We start from the raw sequence: 23,264 nt of genomic DNA on the forward strand, positions 1-23,264 counted from the left end.
ATTTTATTAAGGTGGATAAGCTTAAATATTAAGTCATCATGGTTTAGAAAGTACTCAGCTGGAAAATGGCCACTTGTGAGGTGATACGGGGCTGGTCTTCCCTCCCTTTCCTTCCGTTCTCACTATGTAGTGATGTCTGTCAGTGGCCTTGTCTGTTTTTGTAGCTGATAAATCACTCTTCTTTCTTAAATCCTACGAGGCTGGCACAAACGACCACTTTAGTATGCAGTATAACAAACTTTAACCTTTATTTATCAGAGTAGGATTTTCATTTGGTTTTCTGCTTTTCCTTGTTGTTTTTCATTTCTTACTGCTGGTTTTTGATTCCATATCCTATCTTGTTGCTTTGGGGGAAAAGTACACGTGAATGCTTAGGGGAGAAGTTATTCCACACAGGCAATGAGGTCCAAACCGCACAAGGCTGCCTTTATTTGTAATTAATGTGTTGGAACAGTATCTCAACTAAAATGCTTTGAATGTCAGTGACTAGTGGGGAAAAAATGATTCTATAAATTTGTGTGCAAAGGAACACTAGATATTTTAATGTAGATCCATACGAAAGAGAGACATGTAGAGAGTATTTTCTCTAGCCAATTAAGTGTGCAGTAAGTTTGTAGTTTCTTCCCTAAGAAGACTGTGGCCTTCTGTGCCCAACATCACAGCAGTCTCACATAAGACATTGTTCAACAGGCTGCAGAGGCCTGCTGTTTCACAGAAAGAGCTGGGATGTCATCTGTCATGAATAGGGTGTTGCTTTGCTTGTTGGTGTCTGCTCAGTGTCTTAAGTGAGCTGACTGACAGGACCCTCGGTGCAGCAGTGCGTCACAATACTACATTTAATTTAGAGAAAGTGTTTGTGTGTGTTTTTAAAGAAGCCTGGGAAGAAAATGAAGATACCTCTCTATGTATCATATTAATAATATATTCTAAATATGACAGACATTTTTTGAATGATGGCTCACAGTTCCTTTATTCTAGCCTGTGTGTGTGTGTGTGTGTGTGTGTGTGTGTGTGTGTGCGTGTGTGTTTCTTGGGACAGGTTCTAACTATGTAGCACTGGCTGGCCTGGAGCTCACTATGCAGAACAGACTGCTCTCAGATTTACAGACATCTTCCTGACCCTGCCTCCCAAGTGCTGGGATTAAGTGTGTACGCCACCACGCCCAGGCTATAGAAAATGTTTTAATTTTTACATACTGCCTTCAAATTCTTGCCAGTTTATGTCATATTTTGCTTAGTGGGTATAACTATATCTACTATGTTTTTTATATTTCACGGGATAACTATACTTCTCAATATTCGTATCGATAATTACTTTAGAGGGTATGCTTTATTTGAAAGCATATTTATTTAGGAAATTGTAAGGATGAAATTTTGTAAAGGTAAAGGAAGTTACAAATTATCAGCCCCTGAAATTATCAATATTTTATAATTATTACATCACTGAAATTTAGATTGCAATCAATGTAAAACTCTTTTGTGTTCGATCACACCTTCTCTAATCCATCACTTTCTGAATTTTAACTATGGTTCACATGGTGGCTAATTGCATGCTTATGACAAGTTATCGATGTCGGAACTTTGATTTCCATATGTTTCCTTGTTTTGCCTCTTGACTCCCCAAAGGGTACATGCTTTCTCTGGTAGGATCCACGTGGTGCATGGATAATTGGTGCATACTTATCGTTTCAGAGTTTATACTTCATGTTTATGAACTGACTTTGTTGAGTCAAGTTGGCTTGCTAACACTGACCTAGCTATCCTAAAGAAATAGGGCTTACTTACAGACGCTAGAGACGAATGGGAGGTCTCTTTGAAAAATAAAATATGTCCAGAGAGCATAGATACAAGTACACATGAAAACAGGATTCCTGGAAATGGACAGAGAAAAAATCAGTGATAAGACACTAGGATGAAAATGAGAGGAACAGATGCAAAGTCCAAGCAAAATTATCCTTAATGTGTTTCAAAGTTCTGTCTGTCCTCTCGCCAGCCAGTGAAGGACAGTGGTCTTTTGACTCATATTTAGACCTTCTTTCTTTTTCTAACTTCTCACTTGAGATGAAACACATAAAGAACTCAGTAAATTTCACAGACTAAGATTGGGGCTTTTCTTCCATATTAGTGGCAAAGACAAGGAATGCTGGGAGCATGTGATGTCCATCGTGGTTATATATAACAGGGCTTCACTGAAGGAAGAATTTTGAATTCTGCTTCTAGTTGCCTCCTCAGCTGTAATGTGTCTCTCATCACTTTAATACCTTTGTTCACCATCTTAATCTATAAAATGGAAATGTTGATAATAGCTTCTTGATGAATCTTCAAGCATGTTGGGAAGACAGCTGATTTTACATGCCCCTGAGAATAATCTTACCCTAAATTTTACAGACAAGGCCATGACATCTTCCCTCACATAAGAGAACTAAGAAAGAGGCCCTGACTCCAGTGTATCAGCTGCAATATAATCAGGCTTCTTCTAGAAGGTTCTAGTTCTCATATCATGAGAACTTTAACTTATACTGCCTCATGTTATAAGTTTAATTTTTAGTAAAAGGTAGGCAGAGCTCCTTATAGACCATTAATGTTTATCCATAGACTTTGGGATCAAGAATTCCATGGAGAGTCTACATGTGAATGCATTTGAAATAAATCACCACTAAAATTAGCCTTAGGAAAAGGAAGTCTTGGTAGCAACACATATATGAAGAGTCATTGAGGTTCAGACCATCTCTCACGTATAGAGTTCATTAGAGAACTGAATTGCCTTCAGATACTCACCCAACAAAATCAACCAATAGCTTTTTATTCAGTTAGAAAAACGAACTCTCAAGTGACAGTAATTTATTGGCCAACATGTATTCACAGCCGTAGGGCCCATTTGAGGCTACGTATTATTAAATAAAGCGTAGAATAGTTAAGAGATGTACTTGCTTTATTGCTTACTCCAATGGCAAAATCATAATTAAAGAGGAACAGGACAACAAAGACCCAGTGCATATACAGACTTGAGAGGCTAGCTTCTTTGCTGCTTTATGAATGATATTTGTGTTCATGGTACACATGCACATGTTTGCATGTATGTGTGTGTGTGTATGTGTGTGTGTGTTTGCACGTGCTTTGTGATTCTTCACAAGAAGTATCACTTTTTGCCATAGAATAAATATTTTGAGTGGGTTTAGCTTGCATCAGGAATTACATATCACACAGTTGCTATGTGCTAAACATTGTGTTAAGCACAATGTTTATAGAATGACCCTTGACCCCAAAGAACATGTACAGTCTAGAATCAAGCATAGGGACATATTTTTCAGCATGTTTATGGATAGTCTGACCAAGTGCTTCAAGATCGCATAATGAATTTGGTGACAGGATAGGGAACAGGAAATGGTTCCTTGAAATGCAATCTAAACTCTAAGGAAGACATACATTTACCAGACTCTGTGTGTGTGCGCGCGCGCACGCATGTGTGTGTGTGTGTGTGTGTGTGTGTGTGTATGTGTGTGTGTGTGTGTGTGTGTCTGTAAATATATGTATTAGGGTAAGCAGGAATGTTTAGGAGTGTAGAAGAAAAGAATGCAGAGGATTTGCAAGACAAAGAGAATGTTTAGAGTAACAGCTGACAGAACTGTAAAGGAACAGAATGCCCGATTTTAAAGAGTTAGCAGTCAGCGACTCAGACTGACACTAGAGGAGACAGGAGGCGAATCGGTGCATCTCCAGATATAAGAAGCTTGCAAAAAAACCAAAGTCTTTTTGCTTTTTTTTTACTGTCCTATTTTTTTCTAGACAAATGTTAGGTTCATAGGATTGCTTTCCTTTATTTTTTTCCCAAGGATATTATGTATTTTCAAGGAAAAAATACAGACAATTGATCATCTAAGATGGGTGGACAGAAAACACATATTAGTTTCATTCATAGAGCTTTTTCTACTACATAATAGGTCTAAAATTATGTTTAAAATTTCCTTCTCTTTATTCTCTGAGATTCATCATGAAGTTTAACTCCAAGCAAAGAATTTTTAACTGCATGATATCTAAGTCAGTCTGAGCTTTTGTGACAAAATGCCTATAACAGGGTACTTTATACAGCATAGACACATTTCCCACAGTTGAGGAAGCTGAGGTAATTCTGAGATAAGTGCTAGAGGACCTGGGGTTTGGTGGAATGCACATCTAAGGTCATGGATGTCCATCTTCTTACTGTGTCTTCAAAAACTTGAAGGACAGGGATCTTTTTGGAGTCTCTATCATAAGGCAGTAATCTTGTTGACAAAGCCTCTATTCATAAGATTCACTCACTTCTGAAGACCATCTCATTGGAAAACAGGTTTCAACATGCACATTTTAAGGGAACCGAGAAATCAATCTATGCATACAAGGGAGAAAATGACAGTGTCAAGATTTAATCAAACTAGGTATTCCATTCCACTTTTCAGTGAACAGATGTTTCTGCTCATTATTCATTCCTGAGGCCGGCAAGGACAGGATGGATCAGCCAGTAAAGGTGCTTGCTGCCAAGCCTAATGACCTGAGTTTAGTTCTCAGAATCCATATGGTGAAAGTAGAGAACAGACTCCACTAAATTGTTCTCTGACCTGCATACACGTGCTTATAGTAATCTTAATATAGATTGGAGGTTCAGGCATTTTCTTCCTGTCAAAAATATTTAATGCTTTAGCAGTTCCAAAGAAAATAATAGCAAACTGCATATGCGGCTTCATTGCTTAAAATTACAACAGAGAATGTATGTTATGGATATTTTCAGTGGAAGTTACCAGAAGACTAAGCTCACACGTGACTAACTGAAAGGAAAAGAAATGAGAACAGAATTCCTACTCTGCTTTTATCAGGGAGAAGAAATATGAGAGCAAATTTGCATTTTTTGAAACAGGATCTCACTCAGTAGTTCAGGCTGTTCGAGAATTCACTTTGTAGCCCAGACTGGTCTCAAACCACACAATATGCCTGCTTCACCCTCCCAAGTGCTAGGATTACAGGTGTGGGACACAAGGTCCAGCTAAACTACCATCTTTTCATGATTTAACAAGAAGCTCTTTCATCTACGTAATTCATGGGTTCAATTGATTGCCACAGTTGAATTTTGTACTCTTTTTTTTTTTTTTTTTAAGCTGAAATTCTTGGACCCACTCAGTGGCCCCGAAAGGATAAATCAGTTACAACCAGTCACTATTGCATCAATCATTCTTTCCTCTGGTTTAGAGTACCTGAAGGTTAAAATGTTTCCGCAAAAGACTCACCTTCAGGTTCACTTGAATTTTCAGATGCATCCTCTGTTCTTAACGTCACCTGTCAAGTTGAGCCTCTTTTCACTATCCACAGATGCTCAGTGCAAGGGCCCTACATCCTACCATGCTTTGTTCAATCCCAATTATTTTCCCAAAATATAAATATATAAAAAGTCACTGGAAATTGTATTTGTCCGTGGGCTTTTGCAATGAGCCATTTTATGTTCCTTATATAGTGTGTAGGGTCTGTACATTTTGAACCATGAAAAAGACTAAATACAATTAAAACAATTATACAAAATTCTGGATATTTTATGAATAAAAACTACAACAAATTTTTTGAAGCTAGTAACCCATCTTAGTTTTTGTTTACTAGTTTTGTGACATCTCTGTTGCACAATATTCAATGAATAATACATTGACTAGAAAATTAAACACATTTCATGCAGTACCAAGTAAATATTTTTACTTGTGAAAATTAAACTCTTGGGATAAAGCTCAGTATGGAGTACTCATTAGCATAGAGTTTTAAAGAAATTCATTTTGAGAAAGTTAAATAATATGGTTAGTGTTTGCTGCCCATATACAACTTCTAATAAAAATCATAAAGTTAGGCAAAATATAGGCCAAGTTCTGTTGAACATCAGCAATTTGAACTTCCTTTTTATTTTATCCTCACTAATAGAACTGGTTTGGGAATCAACTTAAAATAACATTGTGGACAAGGTCAGTGGTGTGTGCCTCTTGTAGACCCACCCACTAGGGAAGCCAAGCCAGGAGGATCGTGGGGCCCAGTGCTTCCAGGACAGAAGAAACAGTCTTGACTTTCTATTCTATTTATCTGTGTCCTCGCTAGGTGAATGGTATACTTGCATATAATTTTTTGCCCCGGAAAAGTCATTATGTGTTTATTCTAGTAGAAAAACAAAGAATTTAGAAGGTAAGGTGAACATGTATTTAAATGCAATAAATACCATCTGACATTCGATCTATTATTTTCTCAAAGAATTACATGCCATTTGATTTTAAATTTTTCTTCGTGTTAAATAAGATGCTATGTGAACTAGCAGACACCTGACATTTGGCTGTGGAATGCTTGCTTGGCTGCCTTTCTTACATATTATCATGTATTTTCACACCTATCTTTGCTGTCTACTCTATTTCCTCAATCTCCTTCATTATCATTGTTGTTAGTCGACCCGTGGTGTTGACTGGGAAGTGGTGTTTATATTCTTGTTTTAACTGAGTTTCAAAGATCTTGAAAAACAGCCGTTGAGTTAAATCACGGCCTATCAATTATATTGCTTCTACTGGTAGACAGAGTCAATGTTGTAAGGACAGATTAGCTCTATGTATTTATTTACTCTGTGTCTACTTCAAACATTCTGAAAGAATGCCTCATTTTTTCCTACCTGTCTTGTTTAGGACTTTTTCTCCCACATTTCTCTACTAATAAAAGCCATGATTCCTTTTTCTTATTGTATGGAGTGGGTTTTAAAGAAAAAAGAAACTGATTGATTGTATGGATCAGAGAAATCTATAAAAGAGATAAAGATTTGATAGAAACCTGTGATTTTCCCTTTGGTATGTGATCTGTTCATTAGGCACAATTATATACTTTCCTTTTTTTCTGAATGCCTTTAAGCTCAGAGAATGTGGCAGTGGTTCCACAGACACTACCAGAGGAGAAAACAAGATTTCTTTCTCTTCATCATTGTGCAGATATTTCATTGGACTTTGTGTGATGGGTATTTTGAAGACGCTGGGAATTCACTAAACGCTACGCAGAGCACTCACTCTCATAAAGCTTCAGAGTTAAAAGTTAAAAGGAAAACTGTTGAATATGCAACTCTAAGGTCAATGCTTGTTTCTAAAGAATATGTTTCAGGAGCTATGAAGTATATAGTAAGATATTCTTTCTTACTATGAACTCAACAGTGTAAACAATGCCAAAAAGATTCCATTAATGAGTGATGGGAGGGAGGCTAAGGAAGATCGGGATGAGTCAGGTAAGGGAAAGTATCTCAAATGAAAGAAGCTAAAGCTACAAAGGCCCAGAAAGAACAAAGAGGAGCTTTAGAAGAATTGAAGGAAAACTTGTAAGGCTAAAAACGAGGAGGGCAAGTACACGATGACCATGTGACGAGGCAGGGAGAACAGAAAGAGACCAGAAAGCCCTCAGGCACAGTTTGTCCTGAAGCCAAAGGGAATGGTGACAGGAGTGGGATGCTTCAATATTAGTTGTGGTGGATGAGTTGGATTTATTGCAGAGTGATACAGGGGGGGGCACTGAGAACTGTAGTAGTAATTAGGCAAAGGAAAGTACGGACCTGTTTTGGATGTTGTCTAAGGGAAAATGGGTCATTCCGGATGATCAGAACATTCTAACATGAAAGTTATACCATTGAAAATGGCTGTGAATATTGGCTAAAAAGTCCACAGAGAAAAGAGATGTCTTTTAAAAAATATTTTATATTTGCCTTTCAAATTATGTGTGTAAAATATAATCATTATATAAATCACATTTGGACAAGAACACATAGTTAGTTCATCAACAGTTACACTGCCCTTGGATAGAAAATACTAAACTTCTCATATTTGAAAAAAATATGTATGTGCAAACACACAAAAAAGAACACAAATTATGCATGCATTTTAAAATACAGTTGAAATTTTTTTGCTATTTATATGCTTTCAAAAGCGGTAATGGTTTACCAACATTATATCTCTACAGTACAAAATACAATTTTACAGTATTTAAATTATATATAATCCATAGAACCACACACCAGTGATTTCATTAACTTTATATTTGGCACAACTTTGATACTGGCATTATACAGTGAATATTCATATGTGAAATATTTCAGTGGCATTGACATTTGAATGACACATTGAGCTGGCCTAAAAGACAGGCCTTTTCTACTTCTCTAAAGGTGTTTGAGCAATATTAGGGAAGATTTATTGTGGTAAGTACAGACCATTATAAAATTAGCACAAAAAATGAAACTACCTTATAAATAAAGATAAGTCTGAGGGAAAATAGTATATTTTCTTTTTTAGCAAAATGCACCAGTCTTTTTATCTGCATAATTCTACCATTTAAGGTTTCTTTCAACTAGTAATCCTCATCTGAGCTCTTGCCAAAATGGCTTGGCTCCAAATTATATTCTACCTAATTTTCATGGACTAGAAAAACTCCTTGTGATATACATGATAGAGCACTGAAATGGAACTCAGATCAAGAAAACATTCATCTCTTTGCAAACTTTATTCAAGGTCAATAGAAACAGAGTTTCTAGCGGACAATATTTCTATTCAAAGAAGGCAAGCTTCTCCTTTAGTTTAAATCTGTGAATGGGGCCATTGTTTACAGCTTGCATTTGTACTTTAAGTTCTCATGCCTTCTTTTTTTTCAGAATAACTGAATAATAAGCAGTTATTGAAGTGTATAAAAATTCACATATAATTTTTGAATGTTATATGCTTCAGCATGTTAGGCTTTAAATGAAACAGAAGGACACTCAAATAAAGTCACTTTTGTCAAAGCCTTTTCCTAAAACATATTTGGATGATGCAAGATGTAATCTCTTCTGATGCCCAAGTGATTGATTAGCCAATTTCTGTGGAATACACAAGAACTGTTTGGACTTTGTGGTTTTCTTTAATGAAACGAATAAGGAAATATGTTGTCTGAATAGGAAATAAAGTATGCTAGGCCTGTTTTAGATGCTTCAGTGTGCCAAAGGTGGTGTTAAGTTTGGTGTTCACAAATTACTAATCTGGAATAAGAGGGTGAATGTATTTTGAAAACTTAAACCTGTTGCAGCTGAACATGTTTAACTAGTTAATAAGAAACATCAAAAAGACAAAGCCCTGAGGTCAATGGTCATTTTTTGTAAAGCTATTCTATGCTGTTTAAATTGCTTGTTCGGGTCTGTCTATAACATAAGTTTAATAACCTAGCTCAAATGCAGATTTCTAATTTTCCATTAACATAGGAATAATTTTGTTTGCTAAAATAAAATAATGAATGAATGACAAGTCTGAAACATGAAATGCTCCAGGTAGAACTTTTTAAAATTCCAAATTTCAAAAAATCATGTGACAACTGTGTAGCTCGAGCTTTAAGTATTAACTTTTAACCTTTGACCTTACAGATTTTAACCAATGAAATGTCTCTTTAAACTTTAAAGGAAACAATGATAACGAGCGCCTGGCGATTGCTAGACAGCGAATTCCATATCGACTTGGTCGAGTAGTTGATGAATGGCTACTCGACAAAGGTAAAAAACATTGATTAAAACTTCAAATAAAAAAATAATTTGAACATAACCAAGTAGAACTTCATTGTAACACTAATAAACATAAAAAATAAATTTTCCGTAAAACTAAATTAAAAAAAATTTAAAACAGCAAAATGTAGATAGTAATATTTGCATACCTTGTATAATAATTTCTATACATTTTTAGAAGTACCAGCGGTTTAATAATCTTACCCAGTTAACTTAAGGTTAAAGGGACTGTTAAATATAATCCACTAACTCAATGTATGAAGGTACTCACAGCAAGCATTAACCCAAAATGATAAATCATTTATAGATTATATTCCATGTTCCAGCCTCTAAATTATTAACTAAAATATATGTAGTTCGGATATCTTTATCATGGTCCTGAAAAAAAAAAAGCAACTCTTTGTTTAAACTCTAGGAATCTTAAATAGTGGGCAATATGGATTGCCAGTCAAAATGAAGTCCCTTTAACGTTTGCAAACTTCTGAGAACATTTGGGAACAAACCCTAATTAAAACTGAACTTAAGTTGTGTGCATGCTTTTTATGAGCAGAGTCACTCTGCTAAAACTGGATCCTCCATTTGATGATAATGGTACTGTTGCTGAGGATTGTTGTCTGATGGAAATGTGCCATGATTCCTCCATCGGTTTGTGTGTCATTTCTGAAGCCGCTTTTTACATCTGAAGCTGTTTTTGTTCCTTTTTTCTTTGGTTCATTTTGTTTGTTTTGTTTTGATAGACTTGCTGAAAACCAATCAGAAAAATATTTTTGGATCCTTTTTTTGTCTCTGATCAGCTCAGTGTAAACCATGCATTTCTTTTCAGTGTGATTGCCGGAAAAATAGAATAATTGAGAATAATTGAAATAACAATGGACTATTGCCTTCAAAACATGTCTAAAGAACAGTATATAGATCCATGTGGGCATTATGTGAATTGTGAATTTTTTCTACAATAAATTTTAAAGTTAGAGTTTAACTTCTGCAGATTAGTTTCTTTCAGTGGTAATTTTAGGATAACAATACTTGAAATGCTAGATATGTCACACTTTTCAAATTTAGTAGTTTACATTCAAGAGACCAACAATAAGCTCTTGAGGGGAAAGAGAAAAGGCACCCACCAAAAACTGATTTGTACTATATATGTTTGATTGGTCTTTTAGCAAAAGCACCACATTGACAATCCGTTGAAAATTTATAAATATTTGCCAATAATTACGCATTTCATGGACACCTCATTTATAAGCAATGAATTATGAGTCAAACACCTCTCTTATAGTTTATTGCTCTCATTATCCACCCCATGAAAGATCTGTTTTATCATCCTTTGTAGAATGTAGAGTTCACAATCAACATTTTTGCATGTATGTAATATTATTTTTACAGGGCGTCAGCTCACAATCTTCAATAGCCAAGCAACCATAATAATTGGCGGGAAAGAGCAGGGCCAGCCCTTCCAGGGCCAGCTCTCTGGGCTTTACTACAATGGCTTGAAAGTTCTGAATATGGCAGCAGAAAATGATGCCAACATCGCCATAGTGGGAAATGTGAGACTGGTTGGTGAAGTGCCTTCCTCTATGACAACTGAGTCAACAGCCACTGCCATGCAGTCAGAGATGTCCACCTCAATCATGGAGACTACCACGACCCTGGCTACCAGCACAGCTAGAAGAGGAAAGCCTCCCACGAAAGAGCCCATTAGCCAGGTGAGCACATGCATGCCATCCTTTCATTTGGGACATGTGGTTTCAGAAGTGGGCCTTTCTTCGTGTGTCTTTTCTAAGCTGGATTTTCTTTCTGATCTTGTGTGCTTTGCATTCTTCGAGACTGGTGAACACAAGGTGTTCATTCTGCAGATGATGTGCATATGTCTGAGGAATCAAAGGTTCTATGCTGTGCAATGCAATGTTGGTCTAGGCCAGGCAAATGGAGAGGATCTGCTGGTTTTGAAGAATCTTTAGGTTTTAAGTGTAATGAACAAGCAAATTAATGGTGTGTTTAAAAGGCTTTGTTTAAATTAAGAACTTCATCAAAAGAAAAGGAAATTTGGTCTTAAAAGAGATAGTGCCTGCAATATTTCTATTGTATTTTGAGATACTAAATTTTTGGAATGTTAGAGACTTGGTTTTCATCGTGAATGATGGGTCTACTCTCTGTTAATGAGAAAAGAACTCCTTTAGGTTATCTGAGGTGAAGATGTAAAGTATGCTATTTAAAAACTGCCTGGAGCAAAGATATTTTGTATGATATGTAACTAATTGCTCTTACCTAGAATTCACTTTAATGAGTTTATTATTAAATTTTGTATCTGAAACTTTGAAAAATAGAATTTTAAAATGTGCCATTGGTATAAGTTGCAAGTTCATAGATTCAGTGGAGAAATACTTCCTGATTGCCTGTATGAGGCACTGTTTCAGTCATTGGCATTACATCAGAGAACACAGAATAAAGACTTATGAAATGTTATAAAATGCTTTTGAAATGCTATTAAATGCTATTAGATCCTTATTGATATTTGGAGCCTTTCTGCACATTCCAATGTTACAGAGTTTTGTGTTTTTTGTGATCCAAGATTGATTGTTTCATTTTGCTTTTAATAGTAAATATCTTCAATAGATGTCACATAAAGCTTTCTTCCAAATACACGATCCTTACCTATCAGAAATTTAAATTCCAAAGGAGCAAATGGCAACAATCAGTTTTTAAACTGCTTTTAGCTCAAGCATTTGAAACAGACTATCAGGTTTGGAAAGAAAACACCTGAAAGCAAGTTCTATTTTCATCAACACTCTAGCTCGTCATTAAGTTGGGTTTCAAAGGAAAAGAAGAAAACATATCCCCCCTTTTTACTTTGAATAGAATGGTATCATAGGCATGAATAGAAGAAGAAAAAAATGAGAAAAATACTTAAATCAATGTAGACGTGAACAAAGTTGTAACATAAATTAATAAATGTGGCACAGTACTAAATTGCATATTTTGCACCATGTGCGCTTATTTTTCATCCCCATACTTCCTTTCTTCTTCCATTTGCATTTGGTCACAAAGTGAAATGGGCTGTGTGATAGGACATATTCTAATATGTGTTTATCGATCAGTTTCTACATGAACAGACAGTGTTCTGGACATGAGGACACACTGGTAAAAATGAGCAGAAATTGATATTCATTTTAGTTGGAATATTTACTTGCAGTATCATCATTTTGTTGGTCACCTTTATGGGCTTTAAATTCATGATTGTTATTTTGTTGACTGTCTCTGTGGTGTTTAAATATATGTGATTGTTGATTATATAGTACTTATCATATTGGACAAAGACTTATGAGACTTCGCACAGATTTGTGCTTGTTCGTAGCTCTGATGGATATTCTTTTCTAATATTTCATCGAGGATTTGTTATCATTCTTGCTGATTGGTGCTTCACCTAATGAGGAACAACTTATAAAAATGAATCTGATACAGGAAAGATTAACTGTAAAAGAATTCATAAAATATTTCTTTTATATCAAATAATTCATGAGGGCATTTAAGTACATTTACAGTTGGAAATGTTTCTGTGAATACAATTGGAAGTAGTTTGGTATTTTTCTTGGTAGTCCTGTTTCATTGCTAATGAATTATAGTTTTCAAAACTCCTAGGTAAACCACGTGTTCCAAAAGGAATATTGACTAACATTATTTTAATGTGATTTATTGGTTAGTACATGCTCTCAGGAATTTTTAGTGGCCAAATAACTCTTAGATTGAAAAGATAAATATGAATACAGTCAAACTAAGTTTTGTGCATTTTATAAAATTAGCACAAAGGGAAACAGCTAAGTGCTTGCTAATGGTCAATAAAAAGAGTCTCTCATAACTTGTTATAAGTTTAAGGACAGAGGTGATTTGTAGAAGTGAATGATCTAATCAATGAGTGATCACTTGGTTCATTTGAGAAGATACTGACTTAAGTAAAAGATTACTGTGTGCATTTAAAAAATAGATATTTTAAATCTTTACATTTTTCATAGACTGATAACAATGATTAAATAATTTAGATTAATATGTTACAAACATTCAATTGTTATTAATATTCAGCAGGGCAGCAATGTCTTATATTTGGAAATATTTTAAAAACTATTTTATAGTCATATATGTATGATTTAAGGTAGCAATTCAATATACATTATGCAGGAACTGCAAATCACTATGAAAGAAAAGAAATTATTTTTGAGTAATAAGATAATTTTTCAAATTTTCCTAACTCATTATTTATTTTTAAATTGCCCTTTAAATACAAAGAGATTACTGATATAAATTAAATGTAAAGTGTTTATCTGACAAAATCATACCAGAATTTGGGACATTTAAATATGAGAGTGATTTATAGTGCTAATTTCAGGTCTTGACCCCCTTTTAGAAGGTTAGATGCAGCATCTGTTCTTTAAACCTTGTCCGTAGTGACCACATCTGTCTGCTTTTATCAACCCCCAAGAAGAGGTCGTTTCATTTTTCAAAATCTTAATGTACTGCTTTTCAATCAAAGTGTATTTTCCACAGTGATAACACTAAGCCATTTACACAGCAATGACTGTGCACCTTGGGATGACGGCATGTTTTAGAACTATGGAAGCAGATTTTTGGTCAACCAGAATTAAATTGGATTCATTTTACATAGATGAGCTGATGTTTGTGCAGCTATCCTGCAGGGCAAGGAGGAGGTGAGAAATCTATTTCAGGTTTCATCCAGTCAGAGACTACAGGAGCATTCATCAAAATACCCTCCACCAAATCCATTTAGATTCACGCCTGCTTAAAAGAAAATGCACTTTAAAAGTATAAAATAAAAAAGAGTTTTCTTTTGAGTGTTGATCAGTTTTCATACTAAAGTTTCTTAGCTCAACATGATTTATAATGGTAAAATAATACAGACATCTACCAATCTTTCTGATTAAATGGCTCCTCTTTTACTGTAAACATGACAATTTTGATAGAATTTTTTATGGGTTCCCTGACATTTATATGACTTGTTTTTCATAGAAAACTTAAGTCTTGAGATGTTGCCATAACGCTATTCTCAGACAGCAAAATATTTGCCAAAAAATCATTCTTTAGACTGTAGAGAGCTGTTTGGGGAGGGAGAATGTCATGCAAAATTTTTAGCTGCAAAGAGCTCTTTCCTTTAATGAATGAACTTGTGCATGGATCTTAGGTACATGACTGAAAAGAAGACACTCCTCTCCTCTTTTTCCCCACCTTTTTACATTTATTGTTTATTTATTGCTAATGTGCATAGACAGGAAAATAGAGTTGTGTTATTTCTGGAATATTCTTTGTAGCATATCAATGGTCTTTTCTGTTCTTCCCTTCAGGAGTATTTTGCATACTATACACATACTGTAGAAAATTCAGAGCCTTGGTATTTTTTTCCTTAGAGGAAATGTGGTATAATAGAACTAACATATTAATCATATTAATCAGGTTTATGCTTCCAATGCAAGTTTTTCGAACAGGCTATTAACCTCCCTGCACGGTGGCTTTGTTGCATCTCTATAATAAGTGACTTACTAGGAGTCTCTGGAATTGTCCTCAGCTCTAAATTTTAATTGTTTCTAGTGATGATGTTTTTAATTAGGTCGTCTCATTATTTAACAATGCTTATATTTCACTCCTGTCTTTTTGATCGGGTGGCCAGGCATCCTAGTTGGCTGTAAGTGTTCCTGTGTGCACCTGTGATGTGGTAACTCATAGTACTGCTTTCTGATTCTCAACACCTCATTCCACTATGTAAACTCTTTTGGACTATGCTCTTCAGCATATATAAAACCTACTTTTATGAGAGAATCATACTTCCTAAGAGTAATAAATAATTGAGCCTCATCCTTTGCATGTAGAACTGAAACTGATTCTAGTATCTTGACTTGGTTTTTAGAATCCATGGCCTTTTCATCTTTTCATCTCATTTCAAAGAGCATCTTGAGAAAGTAGAGAGAATCGGGCTTTGACAGATTCTGTTATTTATTTTTTTTTTTAACTGAAGGGACTGTATTTGGAACTCTTGGGAAGGAATTATAGATTGAGATAGAATCAGTAAGTATGGGCAGGCTCTCTTGAAGGAGTTCTCTGGTTTCATAGCTGGGCTTTTCAGAGTAGAGTTGGTAAATCTATGCAAGGAAAGGGACAGTTGTCAGAGAAGTGCATTTTTCACACATAAGATACCCTTTTAGAGCCAGTGATACTTGACGTCCATTGGAGTTTTTCTGAGAAGAAACCCAATTAGCATTAAGCAAGGAAAGTGTATAAATACACTCAACACTGCTGCTGCTTCCTGGAGGCTTTGGAGCTACTCATGAAAAATGAATACTATTTGTTTGAAAAATGTAAGCAGAGTGTACACATATTTCCATGAAAAATATTTAGAGCTAACAAAATACATTTTGTAACTCCTAAGAACAAAATCTTATTTTTATTAAAAATATTAATTAACCTTCACAGTGGCTTCATTATTAAAAATAGCAGTGTTACTCATAATTATGTGTGTTCCTGATAACACTTTGCATTTTTAGACTACTGGTGACATGAATAATTAATTTTATTTTCCCTAATCTAATCGTTCTGCTATATTCCCTGAAATTAATGTACAATTTTGTAGAAAGCTTTAGCACATATTGGAAGGAAAAACACTTGGATGTAAATTTTAAAATATATTCAAAGGCATGTTCTCTAATATTGATGGTGCCTGGAGAGAAAAGTACAATTCATTGTAATTTTAATGTGGGTAAGTAAGTGCTATTTAGAAGGTGTTTTTCTCCCTCATTGTTGACAAGTAAAACTATCAAAGTTTTACATTTTGATGGGTTTAAGAACATTATACACAATGAATTTTCTTTGAGTTCTGGAAGTTAGAGTGGATGAAAAAGTGCTCCACTGGCATGTGCTAACCTGGTCTGGAGATGCCTTCTGGCAAAGCTAGATGTAGCCAAATATGTGTGCCCATCCATCCACTCCTAACTCAGTATGTTTTCCAAGCAGTTACTCTAGCCCAGATACTATTTTGGTCACTGGAAATACAGCCTTGAACAAGATTAGACTCTCTTGTATGAAACTTACACTTTCAGTTGAGGAAGAGGAGCAATAAACCAGAAAATGAATAAGACCCCGGGAACAGCCAGAAGCTGTAGGAGAAAACCAGAGGAGAGTCCTGAGTGAATACTTGTGTTTGAAGGAACCATGATATGGAAATTCGCTTAGAATAAATGAGCATAGATTATTATGAATAAAGGTATTGGTTATAAAAGAAAACTGTCATGTTATTATTCAGACATATCCTGAGATCAAGAGCTTTGCACCCGCCATGGAGTGTACAGTTGGCAGTTAATTGCTTAGTTGGGGAACTAGAGCCAGGGGAGAGGATAAAAGAGACACGAAGATATGGTTTATCTGGTCCTAGCCTGTGTCCTTCTACTTCTAACGTATCTTAATTAAATCAGAAGTGTAATCCGATTCTAAGGTATGTGTGTATCTAAGAATGAGATGGAAATTCAAAAAGTACAGATTAGTATTACTCTTCCTTTCAACCAATGTGAAAACTGGAACAAACAGAAGCTCAAAGGCTTGTACAGGCTACGGAGCTGTCTTGGGATTACTTGGAAGGAATCTTGTCGTTTGCCCTTATACGTGGTCTCTGTTCAAAACTCAACACTTTATCTAATTATTTATTTTGGGGGAAGGTATTGGTTGTTAAGCATGGTGAACCAGCACGCATGCCAGAAATTCATTCTGCCACGTGCTGGTTTCATTGATTTTAGAACGCTGATTTCAGCTAAAAACAAATGTAATTCATAAAGTATGGCACCTGATGAAAGTTTGATATTACTTAATGTGAATACTATGGGACATTCAATACTTATTCTAAGAATGAAAAACATGCCAGCCCTGCCTTCTTTTTTAAAAAACAACATCCACTGTGAATCTTCACTCACATGTCAAATTACTGTTTAGAAAATGCAAATGTAATTACATCATTTCCTTCACTAATCCATCCAGATATATAAAACATAAAGGATAGAATTCCTGGATGATCTCCAAGATCCATTCTTCATAGCCCTCTTCTCTTCTGCCTCCTTAAAGGCTCATTTCTATACCCTCTGTCCATATTCCACTGCACTACTCATAATGACCTCTAGAAGACAGGGCTCTTTCCAGTCTCTCTCCATCCCAATTCTCCCCAGGCAACCTCTCCCAGGCTGATTTAGAAGTCTCTCTGCACTCCTCATGGACAAGTTTCTGTGAATTATCATTCCCACTCACTTTCATTGAAATTATAATTACTGACTGATCAGGATACTTAGTACTGATTTGAACAGATGAATAAATAAAGCAATTAGCTTTTTATTCAAGATTTCTAACCAAAATAATTTCTTATTTTGGCATCAATACCAAATGTCCAATATCAATGACTTTAAACAGTATCAAATTTCCGGTAGATGTCCTGTTTAATGGATTATATTTGCTTTTTGCTGAAATGAGCATCTTTCAAAAAACTATAAAACCACTGATACATAGTTATCAACCCTAAAAGACAAATGACTTTCTCTAACTGCTGTACTGCAAAAAAAAGAAGATCCAGCGTCCTTGGGCCCTAAAGTTTCACTCTGGCTCTGAACTTTTTTTTTTCCTTCAAAACATGGAATAGTAAGCTAAATTGTTCCTAAGACCATTCCTTCCTCATCTCTGAAAATTTACAGCTCTTGATTTTTATGATTTAGACTCAGAAGGGTAGGTTTTAACATTTTGTGATCATCTTCAGCATCACCCTTATTTTATGTGTTTACACACTTCTGTAGTTTCCTCAAACATGTTTTGTGTTGCACATCCATCTTTGAAGAAACACTAGGCAAATATTGTGTGCCCTTATCATAGATCAGGAAACTTAACCTTCAGAAGTGTGAGCAATTCATCTAAGATCACACAGGATAGCTGTCTGAGCCATGAGTGACGCTCAACATTGTGTCATGTCTTATCGCTCTCCTTCTAGGTCTTTAGGCATTTCTTATAAATATGATTCATGCTGGGGCTGGGGGTAGGACTCAGGAAGCCTCACATCTTCTACTTTAGCGATTGGCAATGGATGGTTTTTGGAGGAGGGAGAGTCACGTAGCTTCTGGTAGGCTGTCCATGTTCCAGTGGATGGTCTCACACCCAGGCTCATACCTGCAGCACTAACTGGTATTGATCAGTAAGCTTTAAAAAAAGGGCATGAGACTGGAAGGATGATGGAGGTGGGGGTGGGTTCTGAGAGGACTTGGAAAGGTGAGGGCTAGATATGATCAGATATATATTGTATTTATGTGTGACATTCTCAAAGAATAATTTCTTAATATGAAAAAAAGTTCATGCTGGACATCAAACGTGATCAGATGACAGTGGTGTTTCTCAAGGGCAGTGTTGCCTGGGCCGCTAGGGAACAGGGCAGCACAGGCATCAAGGTATGCCCATGAGCCTTGCTAATTGCCAGCTTTCCTTACACCAAACACTCGATGTTCCTTAACATCAAAATATCTTAATTTCTTACATATAAAATTGACACTATAGTATCAAAACCTTATTGTGAGGATTAGATGACTCAGCATAGTATAACACCCATATAACACTGTGGTTATTTAATTTTTACTACCAATAGTTGGAGATTTCATGTTATTCATCCTAAACTATAAAATAATTATAATATCTTAATAAAGTGTCCAACACCCATAATCACTATTGGATATAGACAGGTTTGAGAATTAATCCTCAGTACAAACTAGAAATTAAAGCATATTTATTACCTTTACAACTAACTTCCCTATTTTTGAAAATAGCTGTGAATTTCTGTTTCTAAATCAAAGCATTAATTGTGTTTCTTGTGCAAAGCTAGATTTTTCTATTGCATTTACTGTTCCCTAGGATTGTGTGGATGGGAGGTGGGTACAGGGGGAGCCAACAATGACACAGCCAGAGAGTTGTTATTGGCATTCAGTTGCATGGGGTCACAGATGATAAATACACAGCAATTTGGAACAATCTCACACATTGAAAAACTGTCCACTGACCCCATACAGTGCTCTGAAGCTTTCCCTTCCTGCCCGTCAACCTCAAGTTACTACCACCCAAGCATTTTGTAAATGTCTGCTGCCTGGTTCCCAATTATTCACAGGCAGAAGTGAATTCACAGTAGGGTAGTCACTATTGCAAACATGATCTTGGTATACCCCTGATAGTATTTTCTGAATGGGGGGCTTAAAAATTTGTGATATACTCAGGTATAAAAGACTAAGTTACCCATCTATAAGTTGAATCACATTGTGTTTAGAATTCTTGGTATAATCTTTTTTGGTGTGATCTTAGTCAGCATGGGAGAGATAAAATAAATTTTTGTGAAATGACAATAATTTCAATGGAAGAGGATTACCGAGGTTGGTACCTTCTCTAAATATTTCTATCCTTGGTTATTGGGCAACATCTTTTTATTAAGTAATTGACCAGTATCTAAGTAGAAAGAATATATCTCTATATAATTGTCTTCACTTATGATGAACACTATAAGTTATTTGTACTATGTAGCTTGTGAACTTCTTGTTTTCAAATACATTTAGAGGTTTATATTATACTTATTGATTTATTCCTCTCTATACAATATAATCATACAAAGATAATTGTGTCTGTAAAAGTATATGTGTTAATAATGTTCTTATCTTTTATGATATATGTAAAAATATGACATTTACTTAATAAAATAATGCCAGGATTACATTAAAACTTTCATGATAATTTCTTATATGCTCAGTCTTATGTATTCAGTCTTTATTAGATTTTTCTTTTCTTTTGGTATCACTGAAAATTTTTCCAAGCATTAAAAATATATTAGCATCATTAGGCTGAAACCTCGAGAGAAGGGTTAGGCAATTCATCTGCTTTTACCAGTCATGTACCAAACAGCTTTCACTGTATTTCATCACTGTTCTCTTTGTATAAAATCTCAAGCAGATAGGTAGCTCCAGTGTTAAACAATATTTTTTTCCAGTCCATGTTCAAAAGGGCAATAAAAACAGACAAGCCAGGAGCTTGTCATGGTGGCACACACCTGTTATCCAAACCTTGGAAAGTCAAGGTAGAGATTACAAGTTTGAAGCCAGACTGGGCTTCATTCTCTGAAGAGTCTGACAGATTCTGACAGATTCTCTGTCTCTAGAAAAGAGATTGCATGTATATGTTTTTCCATGCTAAGAACAACCTGTAAATCCACAATAATTCTACTTTGAATTCTACATTGAAAATTATCAAATAACACTTGTGCATCTCAAGTATGCTGTACCTTTACTAGGTACTAAAATGTCATTGTTGAGGATGAGGCATTTACCAAATAAAGATCCTATAATAAAAAATAATTTCTCACACCTCTTGATTAGTAGTGAAGCAATACATATACGACAAAGTGTTCTGCATCAACAATAGCATAGCGTTAGAGCACGACAGATTTAGTCTATTAAAGCATCATTAATACATTTGAAGCTAGGAGATAAATTTAAAGAAGAAGATATTTTAGTCCTTTTGTAATAACATAGCTCACTGGACAGCACATTTCTATTTTTGCACTTCTCCAAAGTGTTGGCAATGTGCTAGACATTATCCAAACTGCAATTACTCACCTTCTCTCCTTGGTGTTTAAAGTCTAAGTTGTATTTGTACAAACCTTCTTCTAAAATAGATGCTGTCATTCAGTCTATTCATATATTAGGGTAGTTGGTGGTGCCAGCCCCTTTCCTCCATTTTAAGGTTTTCCTGGTATAACAGAACATGCACATCCCATATGAATGGACCTGAATAATTTTACCTCTATATAGAACACATGCATGTTCAGGAAGCCTAGGACTGTCACATTCATGCACACCAGTGTTGAAGACTTTCTTGTGCTAATGTGTAGCAAAAAATAATGAGGACTCAGATTTACCAGATTGGACTCTTTGGGGGTATCAAAGAAATTTGCAAAAGCAAAACTATCAACATGGTTTCTGGCACATAGTAGGTGTTCAGCTTTTCTTCCTTTGGTGTCTTTGTGTCTACCGTGCTGCCACTCTTTTCTTTTTCTTCACACTGTTCATTTCCTTTCTTCCCCCTGTACACTATGTGGTATCTCAGCCACTACAGATTCATACAGGATATTGAAAAAGACAATTGTTTCCTGAATTTTGCTAGCACTACCCTAAGACTGAAAGACGTCTATAATCTACTCCAGGCCTCACAATACATGCAGGTGAACCACATGAGGGGTCCTTGTGGTGGCGGTGCATGTTATGCAAGCTGTTTTGAAATCCTGAGCATTCAACATTCAGTAGTGAAAATGTGGGCCTGGAAGAGTAAAGAAACATATGATGTTTTCTATCTCTCCCAGCTTAGCTTTGCAGCTGCTGTTTCCCAAGTATGTATCACGAGAGTTGTATGCACATTTAGAAAATGATGTTGAGTTTTTATGTCCATGGATTTAAAGGAGATAAAAATGTCTTTAAAAAGAAAAGAGAAAATATATGCATTCTACTTAAAAAGGGTTCTCAGGTTTTATGGTCATATTTGAAAAATGAAAAGCTCTGTAAAGATTCTTCCAAATTATTTTCTTGGAATGTATCTTGGAGTGCCTGCCTAGCATGCATGGAGCCCTGCATTCAATCCCCACACCGCACAAAAACACAGACATGGATGTAGGACACGTCTGTAATCTCGGCACTGAGGAGGTGAAGGCAGGAAGATCAGAAGTTGAATCCCTAGCCACATAATGAGGTCAAAGCTAGCCTGAACTACATAAGACCTTGTCTCAGAAAAGGAAGAATTCTAAACATTGTGGTGACATTCCTATCTCTGACTTCTCTAAGCATAGCGTTGACTGGCCATTATTCATAATTTTAGATCAAGAACAGAAGTTAAGGTGGTACAGAGCAGCCCAAGGACTCCTCACATCCTTCACCTGCATGTGTTGGGAGGCCTGGCTTAGTCTACAGGTGTCTTTCAGGCTTAGGGTAGTGCTCTTCAGGAACTGAGGATTTTCCACTGTCCAGATAAGAGTTCACTGTAGATTCAGTGAGCATCACTTTTGTCACTGCAGCTTTCCATGTTTTACTGAATGGCTTTGTCGGCTTCATTCACTTGTTAACATAGCCTTGCATTCTGTGTTATTTGAGGATTCTGAAAAGAAACTAAAACAGCAACCACTATGCGCAAAGCACCTTGTCTGAAATCTTTCTTTGCTTTACTCACAACAATAAAGTACTTGTATAACAATATAGCAATAACACGAAACCCAAAACCCAAATGCCCACTTTCAGGGCCAGTAATATTCCTATTTTCTCTTTGCTTCCTGAGTTGCAATTGTCTGTGTGGTTCTAAAGCTTCTTTGTGCTCATGATAAGCGACAGTTTCAAAGCTTGCTTTTCACTTGATGTCTTCTCAAACAAGTCTAAGCAGAGATTGGTTTATCAGTTCATAGCTCCTTGGAAAGAGCTATGAATGGACATTCACATAAGCACATAAATAATTATTCATCTATTAGATGTTGCAATCCATAGTTTCTTTTTTGACATGAATTTGAAGTTCATATCTTTACCTTACTAATTATGCATAATAGGCTGTGAGGAAGCGGTTTTTGTAAAACTAAATTAGTTAAAAGAATAGATTCTATAGTCTACCACCAGGATGCATATTGTAGATTGTCTAGTCC

General features: G+C 35.7%; 1 protein-coding gene across 28 annotated transcripts in view; it reads left to right on the forward strand.

The window, feature by feature from the left end:
* The window catches only part of Nrxn1 (neurexin 1), a 1,171,927-nt gene that overhangs the window by 1,023,333 nt on the left and 125,330 nt on the right, over nt 1-23,264 (forward strand). For 19 of the 28 annotated variants that reach the window (XM_029558644.1, XM_029558639.1, XM_029558643.1 and 16 more), the window contains 2 exons: nt 9,443-9,532; nt 10,925-11,244. In XM_029558644.1, the coding sequence (XP_029414504.1) occupies nt 9,443-9,532; nt 10,925-11,244 (410 nt within the window). The remainder of the gene's footprint in view (nt 1-9,442; nt 9,533-10,924; nt 11,245-23,264) is intronic. The other 9 variants (XM_029558653.1, XM_029558649.1, XM_029558648.1 and 6 more) reach the window with 1 other exon arrangement.

Source organism: Nannospalax galili, unplaced genomic scaffold (assembly GCF_000622305.1).
Source record: "Nannospalax galili isolate Female #2095 unplaced genomic scaffold, S.galili_v1.0 scaffold286, whole genome shotgun sequence".
NCBI lineage: Eukaryota > Metazoa > Chordata > Mammalia > Rodentia > Spalacidae > Nannospalax > Nannospalax galili.